The following is a 20,857-nucleotide window of genomic DNA, read 5'->3' as shown; positions in this document are numbered from 1 at the left end:
TATCTGCTGGGATGTGAGGGGGCACACATGCCAAGAGGGGCTATGTTCCAAGCAAAGTTTCAAACTTCAGATAAACCACCTGCAATACTTTACTAAGGAATACATACACAGGCAGTACTTCGGAAAATACGTATTTGCTGAAGACTTTGTTGCCAGTGGCAGGCTGAAACGATCCTGAAATAGCTGCACTGGCTTTGTAACATGCATTGGAGGCTCCAAGACATGTAGAGCTTTGCTAGAAGTAAATCTTTGTGTTTTCAAAATCAGAGGCTTTTGGTACTCATCTTTTCACTCTTTCCGTTTAAGAATCTGGATAGTAAATATAAGGCCAACTAACATGTAAGCGCTGTTAGCTATAATTGAGAAAACAAGGCTCATTTACCAAAAGGTGAACAATTAAAAAGTCATTTGAAAGCCATCTCATTGTTTTTCTTTGTTTGTTTTTTAAACTGGGATTTTTGTGGTTGTTTTACTTTCTCTATCTACACTAGAAAAAGCTGCACAAAACCTAAAAGAGGACAGTCACAGATGCCAGAGGAAGGGAAGACTTAAACGGGAAAAACACACCCAGTTTACTATGAAAGACAGAAGAGGTAAAATGAAGAGGAAGTAGCTCTGAAATTTGGTTAAGTTAATAAGATTCCAGAAAGAGTAGTTGAAATTTTGCACAAGAGGCATTCACACAGGAATGTCTACAAGGAACTGAAAAACCAAGCTGAAGTACATAACCAGTATATTCAAAAAGCTTCAAGGTGAAAATAAGTGAAAATGCGACAATGACTTAGGAAACAAGCAAAAGCAAGCAGAGTTGATCACATACTTTCTCAAGGTGATTACAGACTAAAATGTGCTGCTACTTTAAGGGGGAGAGCCAGAGGAGAGGGGAATAAATAAGAAAAAAGCAGGTGAGTTTAGAAGACAAGATTAAGTGAAATCTGAGGAAGGTGCAGAGAAGGACAACAGTTGAAAACCTTCTGCATCTTTGGTAGAGGAAAAGCAGAAAGTTGGAGGTACAAGACCAATTTTCACGGAAAAGGCAGCAACGAAAATGCAATAGGAAAGTGATTTGAGGAGTGGATCAATGTTTGCAGAAAAATAGTTAGGTTTTCATTAAAAGGATTCAGTTAAAATAGTAACACAGATCTGTTTAACACAGAGGAAGACAACGCTTCTTGGAAGGGAGAATGAACGTGTTCTGAAACAACCACTCCTACGAATATTGCCAGTCATGCTGCGGAGTGTGAAAACAGGAGCAGAGGAAAGTGCACGCTAGGTCAAGCCAAGGCTGGAAGTTAGCAAAGTACTAAGCCCCGTAGTTAGAGGGAGGAGGAAAAGAAAGCAAGACAGGGAATTAACTATATCAATGGGAAAAAAAACAGCTGGGCTGAGACAGAGAGAGATAACTAATAGTAAACAAGACACTGGACTGGAAGCTGGAAGAGAGCTAAGTAACGAGGCAGGAAGGCCAGAACAGGTGAGCAGCAATGAGTGAGAAAATGAGATAGGTAGAAAGAGCACATCCAGTAAGTGACAGAAATGTTTGTTAGCGAAAAAGTAAAGCTAACAGTCCCACTGGCAAATGGAAAAGATCAACTCAAACTTTACAATTAATACCCAACTCTCTGGTTTTACTTTTTGAGCAGAAGGAAACAGTTCCTACTGCTTTCAAATGTCCATTTAAACTAGTCAGTCTCCTACATAAATTGATAACCTAGTAGAGACGAAAATACTAAGTTTGTTTTGGAAAGGATACTTTTCTTGAAAAGCATGAAGCTGCTTAATGAAACCAAGAATTTCGTTTCTACCTCATGCAAAACACCAACATTAAATAGGGTTATGACACTCAGGTACAGCTGTGGAATATGCCACTTGCAACACTTATATAGACTAGCTCAGCTGAGTGTTGGAAACTATTCTTGACAGAATGAACCAACAACATGAAAGAATTAAAGATTTGTAGCCATTATTATTTTATGTGCTAATATTCTGATCAAAACCCATTTTTAAGTGGTTATAAAGAGACAATAATGAAAGTATAAGCAAAATTGCACTTACATGATGTTAAAGTCTTTTTCTAGAGAAACAGAATTTCTAATCCAATCTTTCTCTTTTTTCCCACGCTCAGTTTCTTTAAAAACATGGAGTTTTAGCTATATTATAATATGTTTAATACAATACAATAAATACTTCAATCTACTTACTAACAATTTTGATTTCTCTTTTTCTTTTAATACCAGCCACATGAAATGTATATCCAGCAGAAATCTCGATTTTGTTGAGCTTGTTTTTTGGTTAACACTTATTTTGGAGGACTATGATCAGAATAGATATGAGACAGTATTTCTTGCCATTTTAGACAGCTGAATAATGGTTAAAGACACATGAAGGCTACAGTGCAGCAAATTTCAAGATAATAGTGGAAAGCACAGGTTAAAAGAGCTGAGAGTACAGAAACCAGTTTGGTATGGTTGTAAAAAAACTCTGTTCCAAGAAAGATGGTGAAAAAGGCACAAGACCTTAGACCAAGAAAAAAAATATTTTTCCACATGTAATATATAAACGGGGAGGGGAGTGAAGGAGGTAGTCGTAACAACAGAAAAGTATGTATATAAGCATTAGCATAGGAAGTGCCATACACAACTAAATTTTGTCTCTATCAGCTCCAGTGTCCTGATTTCTTAGAGTTTGGGAATCATTTCTAGCTCAATACTTCCTTTGTATATGGCTTACTATTAGCTTCAGTCTTCAAAGTCAGCAAGAATGCATGTGAGCAAGAATGTGTACCTATTTTTAAACTTCACCAAAGAAAGATTAAGATCAAGGAATGTGCAGGTCGATCAGGAATATTTATTAATTGAAATGCTGCCACAACCTTTCACTGTTCAGTATCAGCTAGGTATTAGAAATTATTTCATCTCCAATGCTACACCTGGTAGAACAAACACAGTTTAGTAGCATAAATAATCAAAACTTTCCCAGCACTTAACAACAGCTAATAGCTTTTGGCTCATCCTAACAATCTGAAATCCAAATTAAGATACTTTTTTTTCAAAAAAACCTGAAACAACTTGTAGAGCATAAGCTTGATATGGTGGCTGGTTTAGAACCCAGTATATTAGCTGATGATCCAAAAATAAGAGTAGTATTAACTTTGAATAAGATGTTGAACATAAGAATTGGACCCCAGTTGCACTACACATTTTCTGAATTGAGTGACTGCAACAGGAGACCCAACTGTGCAATTTGCCGATACACAAAACCAAGTTTCGGAAATGCCAGTTCGATAATACCATGATTGTGCACTTACAGTAAATTATTACACATTTCACCTTATCTTCCTACAGTAGAGATGATTATCTTAAGATGGCAAAACAGAAGTTTTACATAACTGACAACTCATTCATTAGCAAGAAGTTTACAGCAATACTGAAAAGCTGATTTTTGTTTAAACACCAAGCAAGCATGGACATATGAATATTCCTAACCTGTAAAATGATTCCTCCACATTATATCAGCGAAACTCATTGGTGGGCCACTGGGAGGGTAGTGTTTACCTTTCAGAGGCTCATGATCAGTCCTTATCATATCCATTAAGGAATTTTCCAAAGAGTGCAAGTTAAAAGTGTCATAGGGCCTATTCCGGTCCTAGAAGAAAAAAAAAAGAGAAAGAAAGACTGTTATAAGAAAAATTATTTTCTAACACAGACACATTTCTTATTTTATAAAACTCCAGCATCCAATTCTACACTTTTTCTTGATAGAACTTTTTATATTACAAAAAAATTTATAAATATAAGCCTGCAATTGTTAAAATGATACCCTTCATTTTGCAACTGCTGCTGTCACCAGTACAGCTATGCAGAGAGGCTTTTTAATACTTCTAAAAATATATATACAAAAACCAGTTAATTCTAAAAATTATAATAAGAACTGCAAATAAAGCAATATTCATGTTTACACTGGAGAAGTGAAATTGTTTCAGAGTTCAGTTTTTGTTTTACAGCTTCATCATCTGTCTTCTGTCACTGTGCTACCTTAACATCAGAGCAGAAGCAAGCAATGCTCAAGACGCTAGCAGGCACATTTGTTCCAGAAAGTAACAAGTAATTCTTCAAATGTCTAACATGAATCTCACAGGTGTAAGGAAAGTACACTAGATGCAAGACAAGACAAAAAGCAAGATAAGATATGCAACACTTTCAGACTAGGGCACTCAAAAACCTGAGCAAGGGTTCATTTGTATTGTTTGAATTTTTCATTTTTAATTTGCTGTAGTTCAGCTTCTGTTTTTTAAATAAGGGAAAAAAATCAAAAACCCACAAACAAACTTTAGCAGGCTTATTAAAATAACCAGTTTCAAAGTTCAGGAACAGTCTTATGGAGGAAACAATCTACCCATGCCCATGTATCTAGAGTACTGCATGCAATGGGACAGCATAACAGAACAGTCCCTCTGTTGTAGTCAGACAGTTTCTAAAAAACATTAATTTTCTTATTCTCATCACTATCATTTAAAGAAGTAAAGCACAAGTATGTAAAAGATAGCAGTTTTTCTTTGTACACTATATTATGCTACAATTAATAAAGAGTGGTATAACATTCTAATGTGCAAACTGAAACCTTCATTGTAATATGCCCCCTAAATTCCTGGAACAATGTTTTCCACATGCTGGTTACTACAAGATAATCTTCTTGCTTGAAACAATAAAATTTAAAATCCTTAGTCAAAAAGCAGCAGTATCCATAGAAAATGTAACACAAGTTTTGTCTTTTAAGTATTATTTCTCTTGAACCCTCTTTTTCTTAGGTTATCTCTAAATAAAACTAAACAAGAGAATGAGTTCACTGGTATAATTAAGCTTTCTTTTAATATTCCTGTTCTGGAATTCGAATAAATACACGTTATTAAAGGTTTGCTGTTACAGAAAGCTCTGAAATACAGATCTTCCAACTGCCAAAAATCTCATGTTCTCACAGTCTGCCTACTGTACACTGAAGACCCAACTTCCCTTCCCCAACGTGCTAATTTTGTATTTTCTACAAGCATTCTTCACACATCGGTTTCACCTATTGAGCATTTTTTGGCAGTCAAACATGATGTCGAAAGAATAACACCTGATTTCTGTTAGAAGCTGTACTAAGCACCAAAGTTCCAATGAGCTCACTGATTTTCAATTTTCATTGTTGACAACTTTTATGTCTTCTACAGCTGCTTAGAATGCCAACATTTGTATACTATATTTAGAAGAGTGCTTGTTCACCTAAGTGGATCAATATATATGGAATATAAAATAAAACTTATGCCCACAAAATCTAAAATAGAGCTTGGAAAAAAAAAAACCCAAACAAAAACCCCAAAACCCTGAGGTAATTGTTTTTCCTAACAGAAAACTTTATTTTGGTTAAAACAACCAACTGCTTGGTAGTATGTAGTAGGACAGAAGAGTTCGTTTTATTTCATACTCACTTTCTTAAAAGAAATGGAAGGCTAGATTGAAAAGGAGAAGTGTTACTTGGATGTAAAAAAAAAATCCCATTCTTGTGATATATTAGTAACTTGATTAAACAGGATCTATGTTATTCCCTCTAAGCAAGAATTTTAGCTGTCTTTTTCTATTTGTTTTTTTTAAATACCTTTTAAATAGCTGTACTGTGAATATATAAGGAGGTCAAGTGTTACAGTACTGAACTATGGCATCTTTTTGAAGAGAAATTATGAAAGTAAACATACAGCTTATCTCCTAAATAGGGGTGGGGAAGTATTTTTCGGTCAGATCAGTCCTCTGATCTAGTTTACTATAAAGCTGTAGCAGAGCTGAGCTGGCAAAACCAACACTGGCAGGAGAGCAAAAGGGCAGGACTGCTGCTTTTGCCACAATCACAGTTTATTCCAGCTTTAAACATTCCTGAGATTACAGTCTTAGAGGCCGGAAGGAGTGAGTTCAGAAGAGGACACAGCCTATGAATTAAATTTAATTGTCCTTTATTAACATATGTATGTTATATTTTAAGTATGCTACTATAGCAGCAAATCCCTTGCAGGTCCTATTTTGTTCTAAAACTTCCCAAGGAGTTGTGCACATGGACACGCGTGAAAAAAGGGGAGAAAAGAATTGTAGCATCAAAGGCAAGGCTATACAAGGCAGGTTTCCTAGAATGTAGGATCTTTCTAACCTTTTAAGAGGCATACAAACCTGCAATGTATTTTCAAGATGAAATTAGACCTACATTGGACACAGGAAAATCAATTTAATCAAAACCCTTTACCTAGGCAATTATAACACTTCCCACTATAATACTTGAGCAAGCTAAATCAAGTAAAGGAAATTTAGACACAACAGACTTTTATGAGTATGTTGTGGCATGTGCGTAAGTATAACGCATGCTGACTACAGATTTTGTAGTGTGGGTGATAAAACAAACAAGTCAGGGCTAACATTCTAGCTCCTAGTAAAAGGGCTACTTTCTTAGTAGTTTTAATTTCAGTAGTAACTCATTTGTACTCAGCAGATTTGAAGACTGTTTCCTAAATTCAGCAATTTCTTCCAAGAAGCCTGCTGCTTCTGTACACACATGCACAGGATGATGTTTCCTCATTTCTCAGCATGAACAGGTTCTCCTGGTTTTGTGAACTGATACTGTTCCATCTCCCGGATTTGCCTTTTCCATTGTTTCCACAGACTACCGATCTACTGCCAAACAATCCCAACAACAGAAAAGGTCTTTAGTAGCACATGAGAACTTTGCAATGAAGTTCTGGGACTAGGACCGTGAATGGAAATCAAAATATAAACTGCAGAATGACAAAAGCAGAATAAAAAACTTGGAAAATCAGTTTGAAAATCCAGCAAGTCTGGAAAATCTGCTGGGATCTTCTAGAGAAGACAAAGATCCTAAGACCTACTTAAATAAACTACCTTATGGATAAAAGAGAAATATCCAGCTACAAGGCACTGCCTTTGGCTACACAGCAATCATTAAGCCAGCAAAAGGCTAAGTTCAGTCTGCCCATGTTGGATTGTACTTTTGCTGTGTAGAGACAGCAGCTCCTTCCTTGTTAGCTTCTAGTGTATACGGCAGCATATTTCAGTTCTTACAATAGTCTAGTCTTGAAAGAAAGAAAAACAGCTTAGTAATAGCAACTCTTAAGAGAAGATATGGGTCCCAGAACTTTAAATCCCAGCCCTTGGTTGTTATCTATACATTCATCCATGACATAGACTTCCTCAAAGTGTATATGTTAAGGATAGTGAAAAATTACAAATATGTATGCAAGATCAGATTTTGAAGGATCACAAAGTGAAATGGACCTCCAGTTGAAGGTGGGTCTCAACTTTCTACCTTTAAATATCTTACTTGTAAGGCTGATTAAAAATATCACAAAATACAGTGTCTATAATCTGTCTGTTAATTTAAAAAAAAAAGAGTAACTTTGCCAAAAAAATAACTTCAGAGTCAAGAAACTAAACCCGACAAAATACAATAATATGTATTTTACACTTTTGTGCATATGTATTATGCTAGTCATTAATTACACAACCAGAATAATTTTTCAGAGGTCTCCAGTCTCCATCCAATACGCATAATGACCCAGCTCCAGGAATGAATCAAAACAGTGCTTTGAAGAAGTCTGTTTATCTCTAGGACAGATGCCTGTGTTTCTTATTCCAGGAGATGAGTGAGGTGTAATCACTGTTTCAGGAAATTCCAGGAGGGGAAAAGACATTCTTAAAGGTAAAGGTTATCTTAATTATGAAACAAACTTTACTTCACATTACCTGAACTATGTAATTGACATGTGCGTGTATCATTTGAAATCAAAAGAACTTTTTCCCTCTGTCATACCCTGTAATGTGGTCTGCTTTGTCCTGCCCCCTTCAGACTCAGAGCATGAGCATGTATGGGCAGGGCATACCTAGCATTACACTTCAGTTCCCTCCCAATAGATACACAAACCATGTCTTTACTGGTAAGAGGTAAAGAATGAGAAATTAATATATGACTACATTATGGATGACAAAGCCAAGACCAGATCTATAGCTAGGGCCATAATAGAATCACAGAATGGTTTGGGTTGGAAGGGACCTTTAAAGGTCATCTAGTTCCAGCCCCCCTGCCATGGGCAGGGACACCTTCCACTAGACCAGGTTGCTCAAAGCCCCGTCCAACCCGGCCTTGAACACTGCCAGGATTGGGGCATCCACAACTTCTCTGGGCAACCTGTTCCAATGCCTCACCACCCTTATGGTGAGGAATTTCTTCCTAATATCTGATCTAAATCTACCCTCTCTCAGTTTAAAGCCATTACCCCTTGTCCTATCACTACATGCCCTTGTGAAAAGTCCCTCTTCAGCTTTCCTGTAGGACCCCTTCAGGTACTGGCAGGCTGCTGTAAGGTCTCCCCGGAGCCTTCTCTTCTCCAGGCTGAACAACCCCAGCTCTCTCAGCCTGTCTTCATAGGAGAGGTGCTCCAGCCCTCTGATCACCTTTGTGGTCCTCCTCTGGACTCTCTCCAACAGGTCCATGTCCTTCTTATGTTGGGGGCCCCAGAGCTGAACACAGTACTCCAGGTGGGGTCTCATGAGAGCGGAGTACAGGGGGAGAACCACCTCCCTCGACCTACTGTCACGCTTCTTTTGATGTGGCCCAGGATACGGTTGGCTTTCTGGGCTGCAAGTGCACACTGCTGGGTCACATTGAGCTTCTCATCAACCAACACCCCCAAGTCCTTCTCCTCAGGGCTGCTCTGAGTCCATTCTCCGCCCAGGCTGTATTTGTGCTTGGGATTGCCCTGACCCACGTGCAGGACCTTGCACTTGGCCTTGCTGAACTTCATGAGATTCGCACAGGCCCACCTCTCAAGCTTGTCAAGGTCCCTCTGGATGGCATCCCTTCCCTCCAACGTGTCAACTGCACCACATAGCTTGATGTTGTTGGCAAACTTGCTGAGGGTGCACTCAATCCCACTGTCCATGTCACCAACAAAGATGTTAAACAGCGCCAGTCCCAGAACCAACTGCCAAGGAACACCACTTGTCACTGGTCTCCATTTGGACATTGAGCCATTGACCGCAACTCTGAGTGCAACCATCCAGCCAATTCCTTATCCATTGAGTGGTCCGTCTGTCAAATCCAATTTAGAGACAAGGAAGTTGGGGGGGGGGGGCAGTGTAAAATGCTTTGTGCAAGTCCAGGTAGTTGATGCCAGTTGCTCTTCCCTTATCCACCAACGCTGCAACTCTGTCGTAGAAGGCCACCAAATTTGTCAGGCACGATTTGCCCTTAGTGAAGCCATGTTGGCTGTCACCAATCACCTCCTTGTTTTCTGTGTGCCTTAGCATAGTTTCCAGGAGGATATCCACTACATGATCTTGCTGGGCACAGAGGCGAGACTGACTGGCCTGTAGTTCCCCAGGTCTTCCTTTTTTCCCTTTTTAAAAATGGAGGTTATGTTTCCCCTTTTCCAGTCAGTGGAAACTTCACCAGATTGCCACAGCTTCTCAAATATGACGGGCAGTGGCTTACCAACTTCATCCACCAGTTCCCTCAGGACCCATGGATGCATCTCATCAGGTCCCATGGATTTGTGCACCTTCAGGTTCCTTAGATGGTCTCGAACCTGATCTTCTCCTACAGTGGGTGGTTCTTCATTCTCCCAGTCCCTGCCTTTGCCTTCTGCAACTTGGGTGATGCGGCCTGAGCACTTGCCAACGAAGACTGAAGCAAGAGAGTCATAGAGTACCTCAGCCTTCTCCATATGCCAGGTAACCAGGTCTCCTATTTCCTTCCAGAGAGGGCCCACATTTTCCCTAGCATTCCTTTTATCAGCAACGTACCTATAGAAGCTTTTCTTGTTGGCCTTGACGTCCCTGGCCAGATTTAATTCTATCAAGGCTTTAGCTTTCCTAACCTGATCCCTGGCTGCATGGACAATTTCTCTGTATTACTCCCAGGCTACCTGTCCTTGCTTCCACCCTCTGTAGCCTTCCTGGCATTTTTGCCTGACTTTCTCTTTGTTGGGATGCATTGCTCCTGAGCTTGGAGGAGGTGATCCTTGAATACTAACCAGCTTTCTTAGGCCCCTCTTCCCTCCAGGGCTTTATCCCATGGTACTCTACCAAGCAGATCCCTGAAGAGGCCTAAGTCTGCTCTCCTGAAGTCCGGGGTAGTGAGCTTGCTGTGCGCCCTCCTCACTGCCCTAAGGATCTTGAATTCCACCATTTCATGGTCACTGCAGCCAAGGTTGCCCTTGATCTTCACATTCCCCACCAGCCCCTCCTTGTTGGTGTGAACAAGGTCCAGCATAGCACCTCTCCTCAGTGGCTCCCCTATCACTTGGAGAAGGAAGTTATCAACTCATTCCATGAACATCCTGGATTGCTTATGCCCTGCTGTGTTGTCCCTCCAACAGATATCAGGGTGGCTGAAGTCCCCCATGAGGACCAGAGCTTGTGAAGGTGAGTCTGCTTCTATCTGTCTATAGAGGGCCTCATCCACTCGGTCTTCCTGGTCAGGTGACCTGTAGCAGACCCCCACTATAATGTCACCTGTCCCTGCCCTCCTTTTAATCATGACGCATAAGCTCTTAGTCGGCTCCTCATCCATCCCCATGCGGAACTCCATGAACTCCAGCTAGTCATTGACATAGACGGGGACACCCCCTCCTTGTCTCCCCTGCCTGTCCTTCCTAAAGAGCCTATATCCTTCCATTCCAACACTCCAGTCATAGGAGCCACCCCACCACGTCTCTGTGTTGTCAATAAAATCATAGTCCTGCAGGCGTGCGCACGTCTAACTCCTTGTTTATTCCCCATGCTATGTGTGCTTGCATAGAGGCATTTAAGGTGGGCCCCCGAGGAAGCTGACTTACTGGCTGGAATTCCTTTATGTTACTCTTCAGGTGCTCTCCTGTTGACCTGTGATCCTTCTCCAGACTCTGGGCATCTATTGTTGGCACTGGCATCAAACGGGTAGGAGTGGGATGAATTGAGGTTCCCCTCCCCCGGCAACTTTAGTTTAAATCCCTCTTCACCAGCTTGACAAGCCTATGACCAAAGATGGTCTTTCCCTTCTCTGACAGATGGACCCTGTCAGCCCTTAGTAGACCAGGTTTCTCGAAGTGAGTCCCACGGTCTAAGTAGCTGAACCCCTGGCTGTGGTGCCAGTCCTGTAACCATTTGTTGACTTGCCAAATTCAACTGGCCCTTTCAAACCCCTTCCCTTTGACCGGGAGGACTGATGAAAAAACTACCTGCACTCCAGAGTCCCTTCCTGCTGCTCCCAGGGCCCTGTAATCCTTGGTACTCTTCAGACTGCTCCTGGCTGTATCACTGGTGCCCAAGTGAAAAAACAGCAGTAGATAACAGTCAGTGGACTGTATGAGGCTTGGTAGTCTCTCGGTGACATCCCTGATACGAGGCCCCGGTAAGCAACACACCTCTCTAGAGAGTGGGTCAGGTCAGCAAATGGGTGCCTCTGCACCTCTCAGAAGAGAGTTGCCTACTACTGTCACCCTTTGCCACTTCTTAGTTGCGCTGTGTTAAGCGGACCTTAGTACAGCCTGGTTTCCTCACTACCTCTTCCAGCTTGAACAGGCAGCCCAAAGTAATTGGAACTAATGAACTAAAAAAGGAAATGACCAACATATCACATGGCAGAGACATGGAGAACACGAACCTTGCTCCAGAAACTGAACCTGTATCTTTTAATTCTGTTTCTGCAGAGGATTTTGGCAGCAGAGACACTTGAGCATTAGTTAATTAAACTACAGTCACAAAGTGAAAAGTTTTACCCTGAGAAGGCATGTCAGGAATCTAACACATGTTGCCCAAGCCTAGCTATCATCTATACTCAAAATCTTTAACCATGTACTTATGCATGCGTTGAATCCTTGTTGACATGGTCATCTGCATCTGTAGCATAAAATACACATTGAGCTGAGAGATACACCTGATCTGCCTATTTTTAGTATGAAAGGAGCGAAACCTCAGGTACCTAGACCCTTCCAAAGATACATTTCCCTGTGTCTATATATTGCAGTCCATCTGCTAACTGACTTCCTATTAAGCTTCCAAGCTTCCTATATTCTGAACAATATCTCAGTTTCAGTAATTTATTTCTGTGTTCTACATTTCCATGCTGCCCTAGATTTTCAAACTTCCTGCACCAGTATGTGGCACAACGCAGTCCAACTCTGCCAAGCAAAAAGATGGTCTCCACTTGCTGAACTATTAACTGTTTCCAGGAGAATACCAAAACTCCAGTTAGGCTTACAGAAGTCTCAGCATTTTTTACTTACTAGATTCTAGGACATTACATGTAGTATTTTGATCAGAAAGAAGAGATGAGATCCTGGGGAATGGCTAAATTCTTATGGCTTAAACAACTTTCCTATCAATGCAAACTTCTTCACTGTGGTCACTGCTGTGTTCCATTCTTCTGTGCCTGACATAAGCCTGGATTTCGCTGCACAGGGTTGCTAAGCATTGCCAACTAAAGCTGAAGTCAATGGAAGCACAGCTTTGAATAAATATAGGGTAAAATGCCAGCACTTTTTTAAACCAGGCTCGCTCACTCTGTTCTAGCACCTGCAGCAGGGGTTATTACTAAGATCACAAGGAAAACAAGTTTGTCTCACTCCAGTATCCCAGTCCGAAGCCACAAAACCAGCAACTGCAAAAAAAAAGTATTACAGAAGTTCGGCTTGGGACATGCTCAATCTGCCATGACGGTACACATAACAATCACATACAGCAAGCTCTAAATACTCACTGAGTCTTTAGCTCCTAGCCACTTCAGCTGTGATGCAATCCCACTTGCATTCTCAATAAAGTTTTTAAAGAAAAAAAAAAAAGAACCACCTTTCAAAAGGTAAGAAATCTGAGGAATATTGTCACATGGTAAAGTAAAATGATCACTTTGCAAAAGAATCAAAAAACTGTAAATAGCAAGTGTTACTTCCTTTGCAGCTTGGTGCTGGAATGCTGCCAGTAACAACATGACTGACAACACAGATGCATGCAGAACTAGAATAACCAGAAATTTCAGTAATTTTTCTTTATATTGGATTTCATTAAAATATAAAATAAAACAAAACAAATAAGAAGGCATAAAATGAAGGTAGGAGGGAAAAATAGGTTAAATTTGTATATGCCCATGATAAAGAACATTACAGCAGAGCTACTAGTACTAAGTCTTAGTGGAATTTTATTTTAATTCCACTTTCTTTTTTGATCTTTCCAGTTAATTTGGGTAGTATTAAACTAAGCTGGATTTATTATGTACCTTTACTGGAACAAAAAGGGGAATGCTTTCTTATGTTATTATTGCTCTTGGAATGCTCACAGAAGAAACTCATCAACTTTTCATACATTTGTCTTTTCTCACTACCAACTGTAACATATTTTACTTTCATAAGTGTTCAGAAGTTTACTGGTAAAGGGTGAATTTTTTTTAAGCTTGCTCAAAAAGCTTCTAAGAAACATAAGGAAGTTCAATACAAATATATAAACCAATATCTACTTGTATATAGATTATGGAAACATTTCCATATAATTTGAAAAATAACATTTCAGAACTCTAGTTAACGATATTTAATCACCTTGTCTATGTTATATAAACTTTTATAGCTAACATGCAAGAATTCAGATTGAAACCAAAAGCTTTGAAAACTTGGCCTACTCAAGCAATTTTTCCAGAAATAAAGGTAAAGGTTGTATTCAAACTTTACCCTGTTATAAATTCTGAGCTCTAAAATGTTACAAGAATACTAAAACCTTTCAGTGAAATGTTTGCAATTTTTATTTCCAAATGAACTAAAAAGCACAAAAATAGGAAGAGATACAACAGGCTTTACACAGAATTACAAAAACTAATGTAAATTATATTATTCAGTTTAAAGGTCATTTTACTTTGCAGTTAAGATGAGATTCCCTTTTTGTACACACTTAATACATGCTCAGAATACATATAAAAATGTTCAGGCTTTATAGCCATAAGACTTGGTATCATAATCACTTAAACAGAATATCCTGACAAGTTACTGAATATTCAATATTTGCTTGCAAACTGAGGGGGAAGAAAGTAATAGAATTTACTCTGCCTTTTCCTAAATAGAGGTGGTAGCTACAGGGCAGACTGAGAGGAATACACTAGCTGTTTCCCTGGTTTAGGCAATTCATGTTTTGAACTTGCAGGGAACAAACCACAATACGGCCCTACTGGATACAAACTATATATATACATACATATCTTGTTCTATACTATATTGTTCATTTCTTTCAGCAGAGCCTTACTAAACAATAGCCTACTTATTGTGTTCTTTGAAGCACCCTTAGCTATTCTTCCAATACAGACTTTTATAATACACCAAGCGTACTACTTACATGATCACTAGTGTTATTTTTCCGCCTCAGATTCAAAAGACAGTAAAGCACCTAGTCAAATGCTTAAATCACCTAACCTAATGCTCCAATAGGGAACACTGTTTATTACCAGCAAACAGAAATATAATACACTTAGTATTTCAAACATCATCTTTTTGCCATCAAAACAATTAGACAATGTGTTTAAAAACCCAAACAAACAAAAACCCCACAACAACAAAAAAATCAAAAGAGTCTACAAAACAGCTATTATTCTCACACCCGTTACACTACTGAAGGGAATGATCTGCAGACATTACAACTGACTGAGCACTCACTGACAGGATTTATGTTTAGTCATATTTTGTTCAACGTGATGCTTTAGATAAAAATCTGCTCATCAGTCCTGCTGCTGAATACATCTCAAAAAGCTGATGTATCCACTTTCTATTATAGTTACTGATTCCGGTAACAAACGGTTCTAACACTTGTAAAATATAGGATTAAAGTAGTTACACCCAAGATGATCATCAATTCACAAAAACAAGCAAGTGGAAAAAAAAAGATGTCAGCAGTAGAATTTACAAGGCCGTTCATTATACCCTTGAGCTATTAAAATGACATAATTTAACTGGTTCATTGGCCTGCTGTGCAAGAGTTCAGCACTGATAAGTTACCTTTGGGCTTCTAGCACTCCGTTCAGTAGAATGATGCCTGTGTTCTCTAGCAAAGGAAAACTAACACTGACCTAAGAACACCACCTAGCCAGCTAAATCAGCATGAGTTAAGTGCAAACCTCAAATCACCAGACGAAAGCGCTACAAAGATGCAAGGACTGCAAACAGAGGAGAAGGGAATATTGGTGATGCTACAGCATGAAAGGATCTGAATGATCACACTTCGCAGTCTGGACCACGGAATGTAAAAGACAGTAGAGACATATTGTATAAGGAAACTATTGTCTCAGAAAGATTTACAATAGGAGCAGTCTGTCTCATGATATTATAAGATAATGAGACAAAACCGGAGATAGAAAAGAATGCAAGTAGTAACTGTCAGATGTCTGAGCACCATTGCCCAGTAGCTTCATTTACTACGGCCACCACAGTAAAGGAATCTCAAGGATTTCTCTGAAACAGCAACAGTGGCTTTGTGTATGGTTACTGATCATCAGTGACATGGGATATGTTGGTAAGGTTAAAAAAAAAAAGAGTCACTGAAATGTTTAAGCCTTATGACAAACAAAATATTGTCTCTCACCCAAATTCATCGTGCTTTTAAGAACAATGTGACTAAAATAATATCTAACTGGCATATTTCAAGTCAGGCTCCTGTTCCATTTCTGTTGTGCTCAGGAAATAGTGTCTCCTGAACAAAAAAAACTTGTAGGTGCCAGAACTTCATATAGATATTCAACAAAAAAGGGGTAAGACCTTTCATGAGGACAAGATCTTCACCTACTGGTTTGGAGAACTACCCTGAGAGAGGACAGTAATTTTGCCATTTCAGTGCCAGTATGGCCCTTTACTTCTAAAAGGAAACTAAGAAAATGTTAAGAACAGTTGCTCAGTAAGCAGGGGGGGAGACGGGACAGGGAGGGGAAAGTGGGGCCGTTTACCAATATTTACACACAGGCCTAAACCAGGCCACACTCTCAATGAAAAACAGCTCGCAGAGAAGACAAGGAGGTGACTTTTCAGTGATGTCGCTTTGCATCCAGCAGGATTTAACCTATTAGCTGCCATATACTTTTAATTACTAAAATTACTCTTGTAAATTACCCAAGTCCTAACAATACTATTACAGCATGATTAATAAGCATGAAAAATTGTGGGACAGGAATTTAAAACCTACTTTAAAGAGGTACACACAAAAATCCACTCTGCCACCTTCTTCCTAATGGGGACTGAGAATAGTTAGGCAGCAAATGTTCTCCATCCTGGGACTTTATCGAGGACATAATCTAACATTGAATCCCAAGCTGTCACAGTCACCTTCTCATAAAGGAAAGAGGACTACAGGCTCTCTCAAGCCATGCAACTACTTCTAAACATGAGTTGAGGACTCCTGTATAGCCACTGGGATACGAGGCAATCCTTTTCCAAAAGTGTCATTATGTTAGAAATTTTAATTTAAGAATATTTGCTATTAACAATATTGCTATCATCTTCAAAGTTACCGAAGGCTGCATATATGCAACTGAACAGGTGGGAAACAGCAGAGAGTGGCCATCCAAAGACCACATCAAGCTCTACTTAGAGGAAGGAAAGGCAGAAAGGGAGGAAAAAAAATCCCAGCCTAAAATTGTGTTTTAATTAGAAGCAACTCTTCAAATCAATTATATGCAAGCAATTCCATTTCAGATCAAATTTTATAAACAAAGAAGGAATTTTCCAGCTGCAAGTATTGTATCATCCCATGTATGAAAAATTTCAGTTTAATAACAAATTCAAAATTAATATATTAAATATATTATTTCATATAATAAATACATTAAAATAGTAGCTGAATCACACTATGCATACTTGCATCTTTTACTACTCAAGGGGCTTAAAGGCATACAGGATATGAGGAAAAGAACAACTATCTCATGTTCAAGGCGCCTGAATACTTATGTTAAAACCTTGAAAAATAACCAGAAGAGATATTTCTTCCTCTTAGAAGAGAAGAAGCCATAAGCATTTTTGTGTTTTCAGTTAGGGGTTACACATTCAAATTATTGCTGCATGTTTGGATTTAATGAATTAAAATAATTCAAAAATCACATACAAGATATAGAAGTACATGTATGAACAGGCAATTAATCAAAAGGAAACCTTCTTTATGTTAGCTCCTCACAGAAATTGGAAACGATACTCATAGGAGCAAGAAAAATGCTTTCCTTTTACATTACAGGAGCTAAAATGATTTAGCACAGGGCAAATTTAGTAAAGTTTGCTCCAGACAGGGAAAATGTCTTGAGATAAAAGTCTACCTGACTTGCAACAGAATTTTCCTTCTTTTGTACAAGGTAATGAAGATTGACAGGCACCTTAAGACATATTGCTGTAAGGAAAGAACCAGGATGTTCAGCCACTTAAGCACATTCAGGGAAACCGTAGCAAGTTCAGCATGAATACCTTGGACAACAAATGTCTAGAAAAAAGTCTAGCATATCCTATGAAGAAGTCAGGAGAAAATAATGTAGCCTCCATAATCGGACTTCACATACAGAGGGGAAAATCAGGTAAACAAGGGTAAACAGTAAAGACAGGTAAACAGTAAGAGACAAAGCGATACCATCTCTCCAGTTCAGTAACAGACATCAGATGCATGTGAACACTGTGATCAAAAGCAGCCAGAGTTGGTAAGCACAGTTAGTGGAACAACTAAAGCTAGTCCAAGTCAGAATGTCAGTACTGTATATATCTGACCAGCAAAATAAAAATGAAAGAACCCCAATAACTGAAGCAGGATATGAAACTATATATGACAAACACTGTTTCTAGTTTTTATGACTGAAATTCAAGGATGTCTTCTCTTTAAGAAATAACAAGCAGAGCTAATGTAGCATCATAAGTTACTGATGCAATATCCTGGAAAGTAGGATTTCTGGTTCTTGAAAGAATGATATGGCTGATCTAACAAGGACTTCAATATAGCATTTCATATGGTGCTACAAGCAAAGTAACTACATAATTGGGAAAAAAATGGTAATTAGTGCAACTGGGGTAAGAAAGAAAATAACAAAAAGGGAAAGAAGTGATAGTGCTAAACAGAGAAATCTGCTAAAGAAAAGTTACTAATGGAGTTTCTTAAAGACAAATCTTGAGACCAATTTCATCAATAATATTGGTTATTGGCATGTTTCTACTTCAATAACATTTACAAGATACCATCGATACAGAGGAGATCAGCTCATCATACAGAAAGCTTTGAATTAATTTGAAGAACTGCAGCAAAGCAGGATGATAATTTAATAGCACTAACTATAAGGTCATGACCTCAAGGACTCAATTTTCACTACAAACTGGGACCTCATCAACCAGAAAGAAGAACACAAAGAAGAAAGACAAGAGTTTATTAGTTAATTTCTGGACAATTATAAACCACTAGTATAAATGTTGTGTGAAAAGGTAAACAAAATTGCAGGGTGTATGAAAAATGATACTTCTAGTAGGGTTGCCTTTTGCATCTATCCACATCTGTATTCATAAAAAAAAGCTATTTTCATTGTATTTGTTCTTTTAAATTAACCCCCTTTCTCTACACACCCAACAGAGCCAAGGACTGACCTATGTTTTGAAACATTGACCAGCTCAAGTTTATATTCAAACAAGGCTACTATGTAAGTGAAATAGCAAGAAAACTTTCCAGTTTCTCTAGAAAGTGAAGCCTTTCAAACAAACTGTAAAATCTAATACAATCCATTTCCAAGTAGTTTTAAATGGCATACATAATGTCAGTTACTTCTCCCTTGCGTAACAAGAAAAATTGTTATATAAGTAATGTACTATTTCTACTTTGTGAAACCATGTCAGAAGAGTGTGTTCCTGTTTAGACAAGGGAGGTAAGACTGTCTGCAGAAGCTTGCATCAAAGCATTACTTGTGAACACTGCTGACAATTATGGTTGATGTTATTACTTAGAAATCACAGGTACAGCTTCATTTATTAGCAGCCAGAAGTAGCAGAAGCCACCAACCTGAAACATCGAACGCAGCCTAAAGTATGCAAGATTTTATTTGCAGAAATTCTCATCCACAGAAAGTGAACAGGTATATTGTCATCTTGGATTACCATATACGAAAATACCACAACTTCACTTTCATTTTGTAGTATAAAAATTCTGCTTTTTCTTATCCCTGACTATTGCTTCCTCCACCCTCTTGTTCTGCCTTAGTCTTCCTACTGCACCATTAGCTGCTACTTAGGGCTGAGTTTTAAGAAAAGCCCTTTCTGTTACTGTGAGAGGCTTCACTGTTTTCAATTTTTTTTTTTAAATGACACAGGAAGAAACAATATGATCCTAGAAAGAATACATGAGTAAGACAATTATTTAACGAGATGAAATATTAGGCAAGACTGTTATGGTAATAATAATTTAAAACTAAAAGGTATCTTCATAAGTAGTTTAAAGAAAACTTCAAAACCACAAGTGTGTTATAAACATTTGACAGACTAAGTTATTATAGATCTTAATGGTAACTAAGCACATCAAAATGGCATTAGATTTGGTTACAAGCCATCTGTTAATGTGCTGGGCCCTAACAATCAGTTAATACATTAATCATTTATTAACCCCTTACAAACGTACAGTTACTGTAAAGGTCATGAAGTAAATGGTAGTAACACTAGCTACCTACATGTTAATTCATTAATGCTTTTAACAAAACTCCTTCACAAAGTAAAATACTGCATTAAAGGATCTGCCTAAAAAAGCTTTGAGTAGTACTCTGGAAAACGCTTCCTTGTGAGACCACAGGAAACATGGGAGTTTAATATATTAGATTTAAGGTTTCTGAAGTATGATCTGTTGACTGCTGCAAGGTCATATAACATTTCATGATTGTCTATCACATGGTGCTAATTCTCTACCTTATTTCCAGCTGCTTGACACATGATAAACTTGACAAAGAAGTTTAGATTTCTGACTTTTACATTCTACTTGATAAACTAAGCAGATACAAGCTCTCTTGGACCTCAATCAATGCACCACCAGTAATATACGAACAAGAACTGCTTAGATCAATTCAAGAAGAGCTTGTCATACCTGCATATGAGATTTTTAAAAAATATTACTGAACATGAGAAAAGCACATTACTTGAACTAAAGCACAAGTACTTTCTTAAAAATAAGGATTAAATTTTCCAGTCAAATTTTTTCAGCTTAACACTGCCTTTTCAATACTTAATTGATGGTCTGGAAAGATTGATTTCTAGTCTTTTTTTAGGTTAATAGGAAAGAAATAGAAAAATTTGAAAGTTAGAAAGAAATAGAAAACAGAAAAAGAATGGATGATCATGGTCAGTCAATGGAAGGCAGGCTTGAAAAATTGAGATGATCTAACATTTAATAAAGCATCTTGCAATGCATTGTTCTTAGATATTCTAATTTAATGGAGCAACTTAGTAAACCAAACTAAACATAAATATTTTTTAAAGATACTAATTTAAATATAATCAGAAAAAGCAATTGTACAACTAGGGCACAGAAAAATAAATCTAAAATTCCGTAAAAGAACACCATCCTGGGTGAAAGTAAAAATATATGTATAAAGGATAACACTCAGCATAGCTGAGCTGAGAAGATGGTCCAATGATACTTGGCACAAGCTCCAAAACTATTCACCCATTCCATGCCTTTTTTTTTGTTTAAAATGCTTTCAGGGTAAGAATTGTTCGTTTTGTATATTGTATGACATGTAACTGAAATTAAATGGCATTTCACAGTCAGATGCCATTGAGAAAGTTTTACTAAATCATGATGATTACTGACTTTACCAGCAAAGTAAA

The 20,857-nt window shown here is 38.3% G+C and overlaps 1 protein-coding gene across 2 annotated transcripts in view; it reads right to left on the bottom strand.

The window, feature by feature from the left end:
• Positions 1 to 20,857, bottom strand: part of CPEB3 (cytoplasmic polyadenylation element binding protein 3) — a 96,043-nt gene that overhangs the window by 61,253 nt on the left and 13,933 nt on the right. Inside the window, exon 3 of one of the 2 annotated variants that reach the window (XM_059821242.1) lies at positions 3,486 to 3,645. In XM_059821242.1, the coding sequence (XP_059677225.1) occupies positions 3,486 to 3,645 (160 nt within the window). The remainder of the gene's footprint in view (positions 1 to 3,485; positions 3,646 to 20,857) is intronic. The other variant, XM_059821243.1, reaches the window with a different exon arrangement.

The sequence above is a fragment of the Gavia stellata genome, chromosome 9, assembly GCF_030936135.1.
Source record: "Gavia stellata isolate bGavSte3 chromosome 9, bGavSte3.hap2, whole genome shotgun sequence".
NCBI classification, from domain to species: Eukaryota; Metazoa; Chordata; class Aves; order Gaviiformes; family Gaviidae; genus Gavia; species Gavia stellata.
The sequence above is the reverse complement of the archived record's forward strand: the minus strand, read 5'-3'. Positions and strand labels throughout refer to the sequence as shown.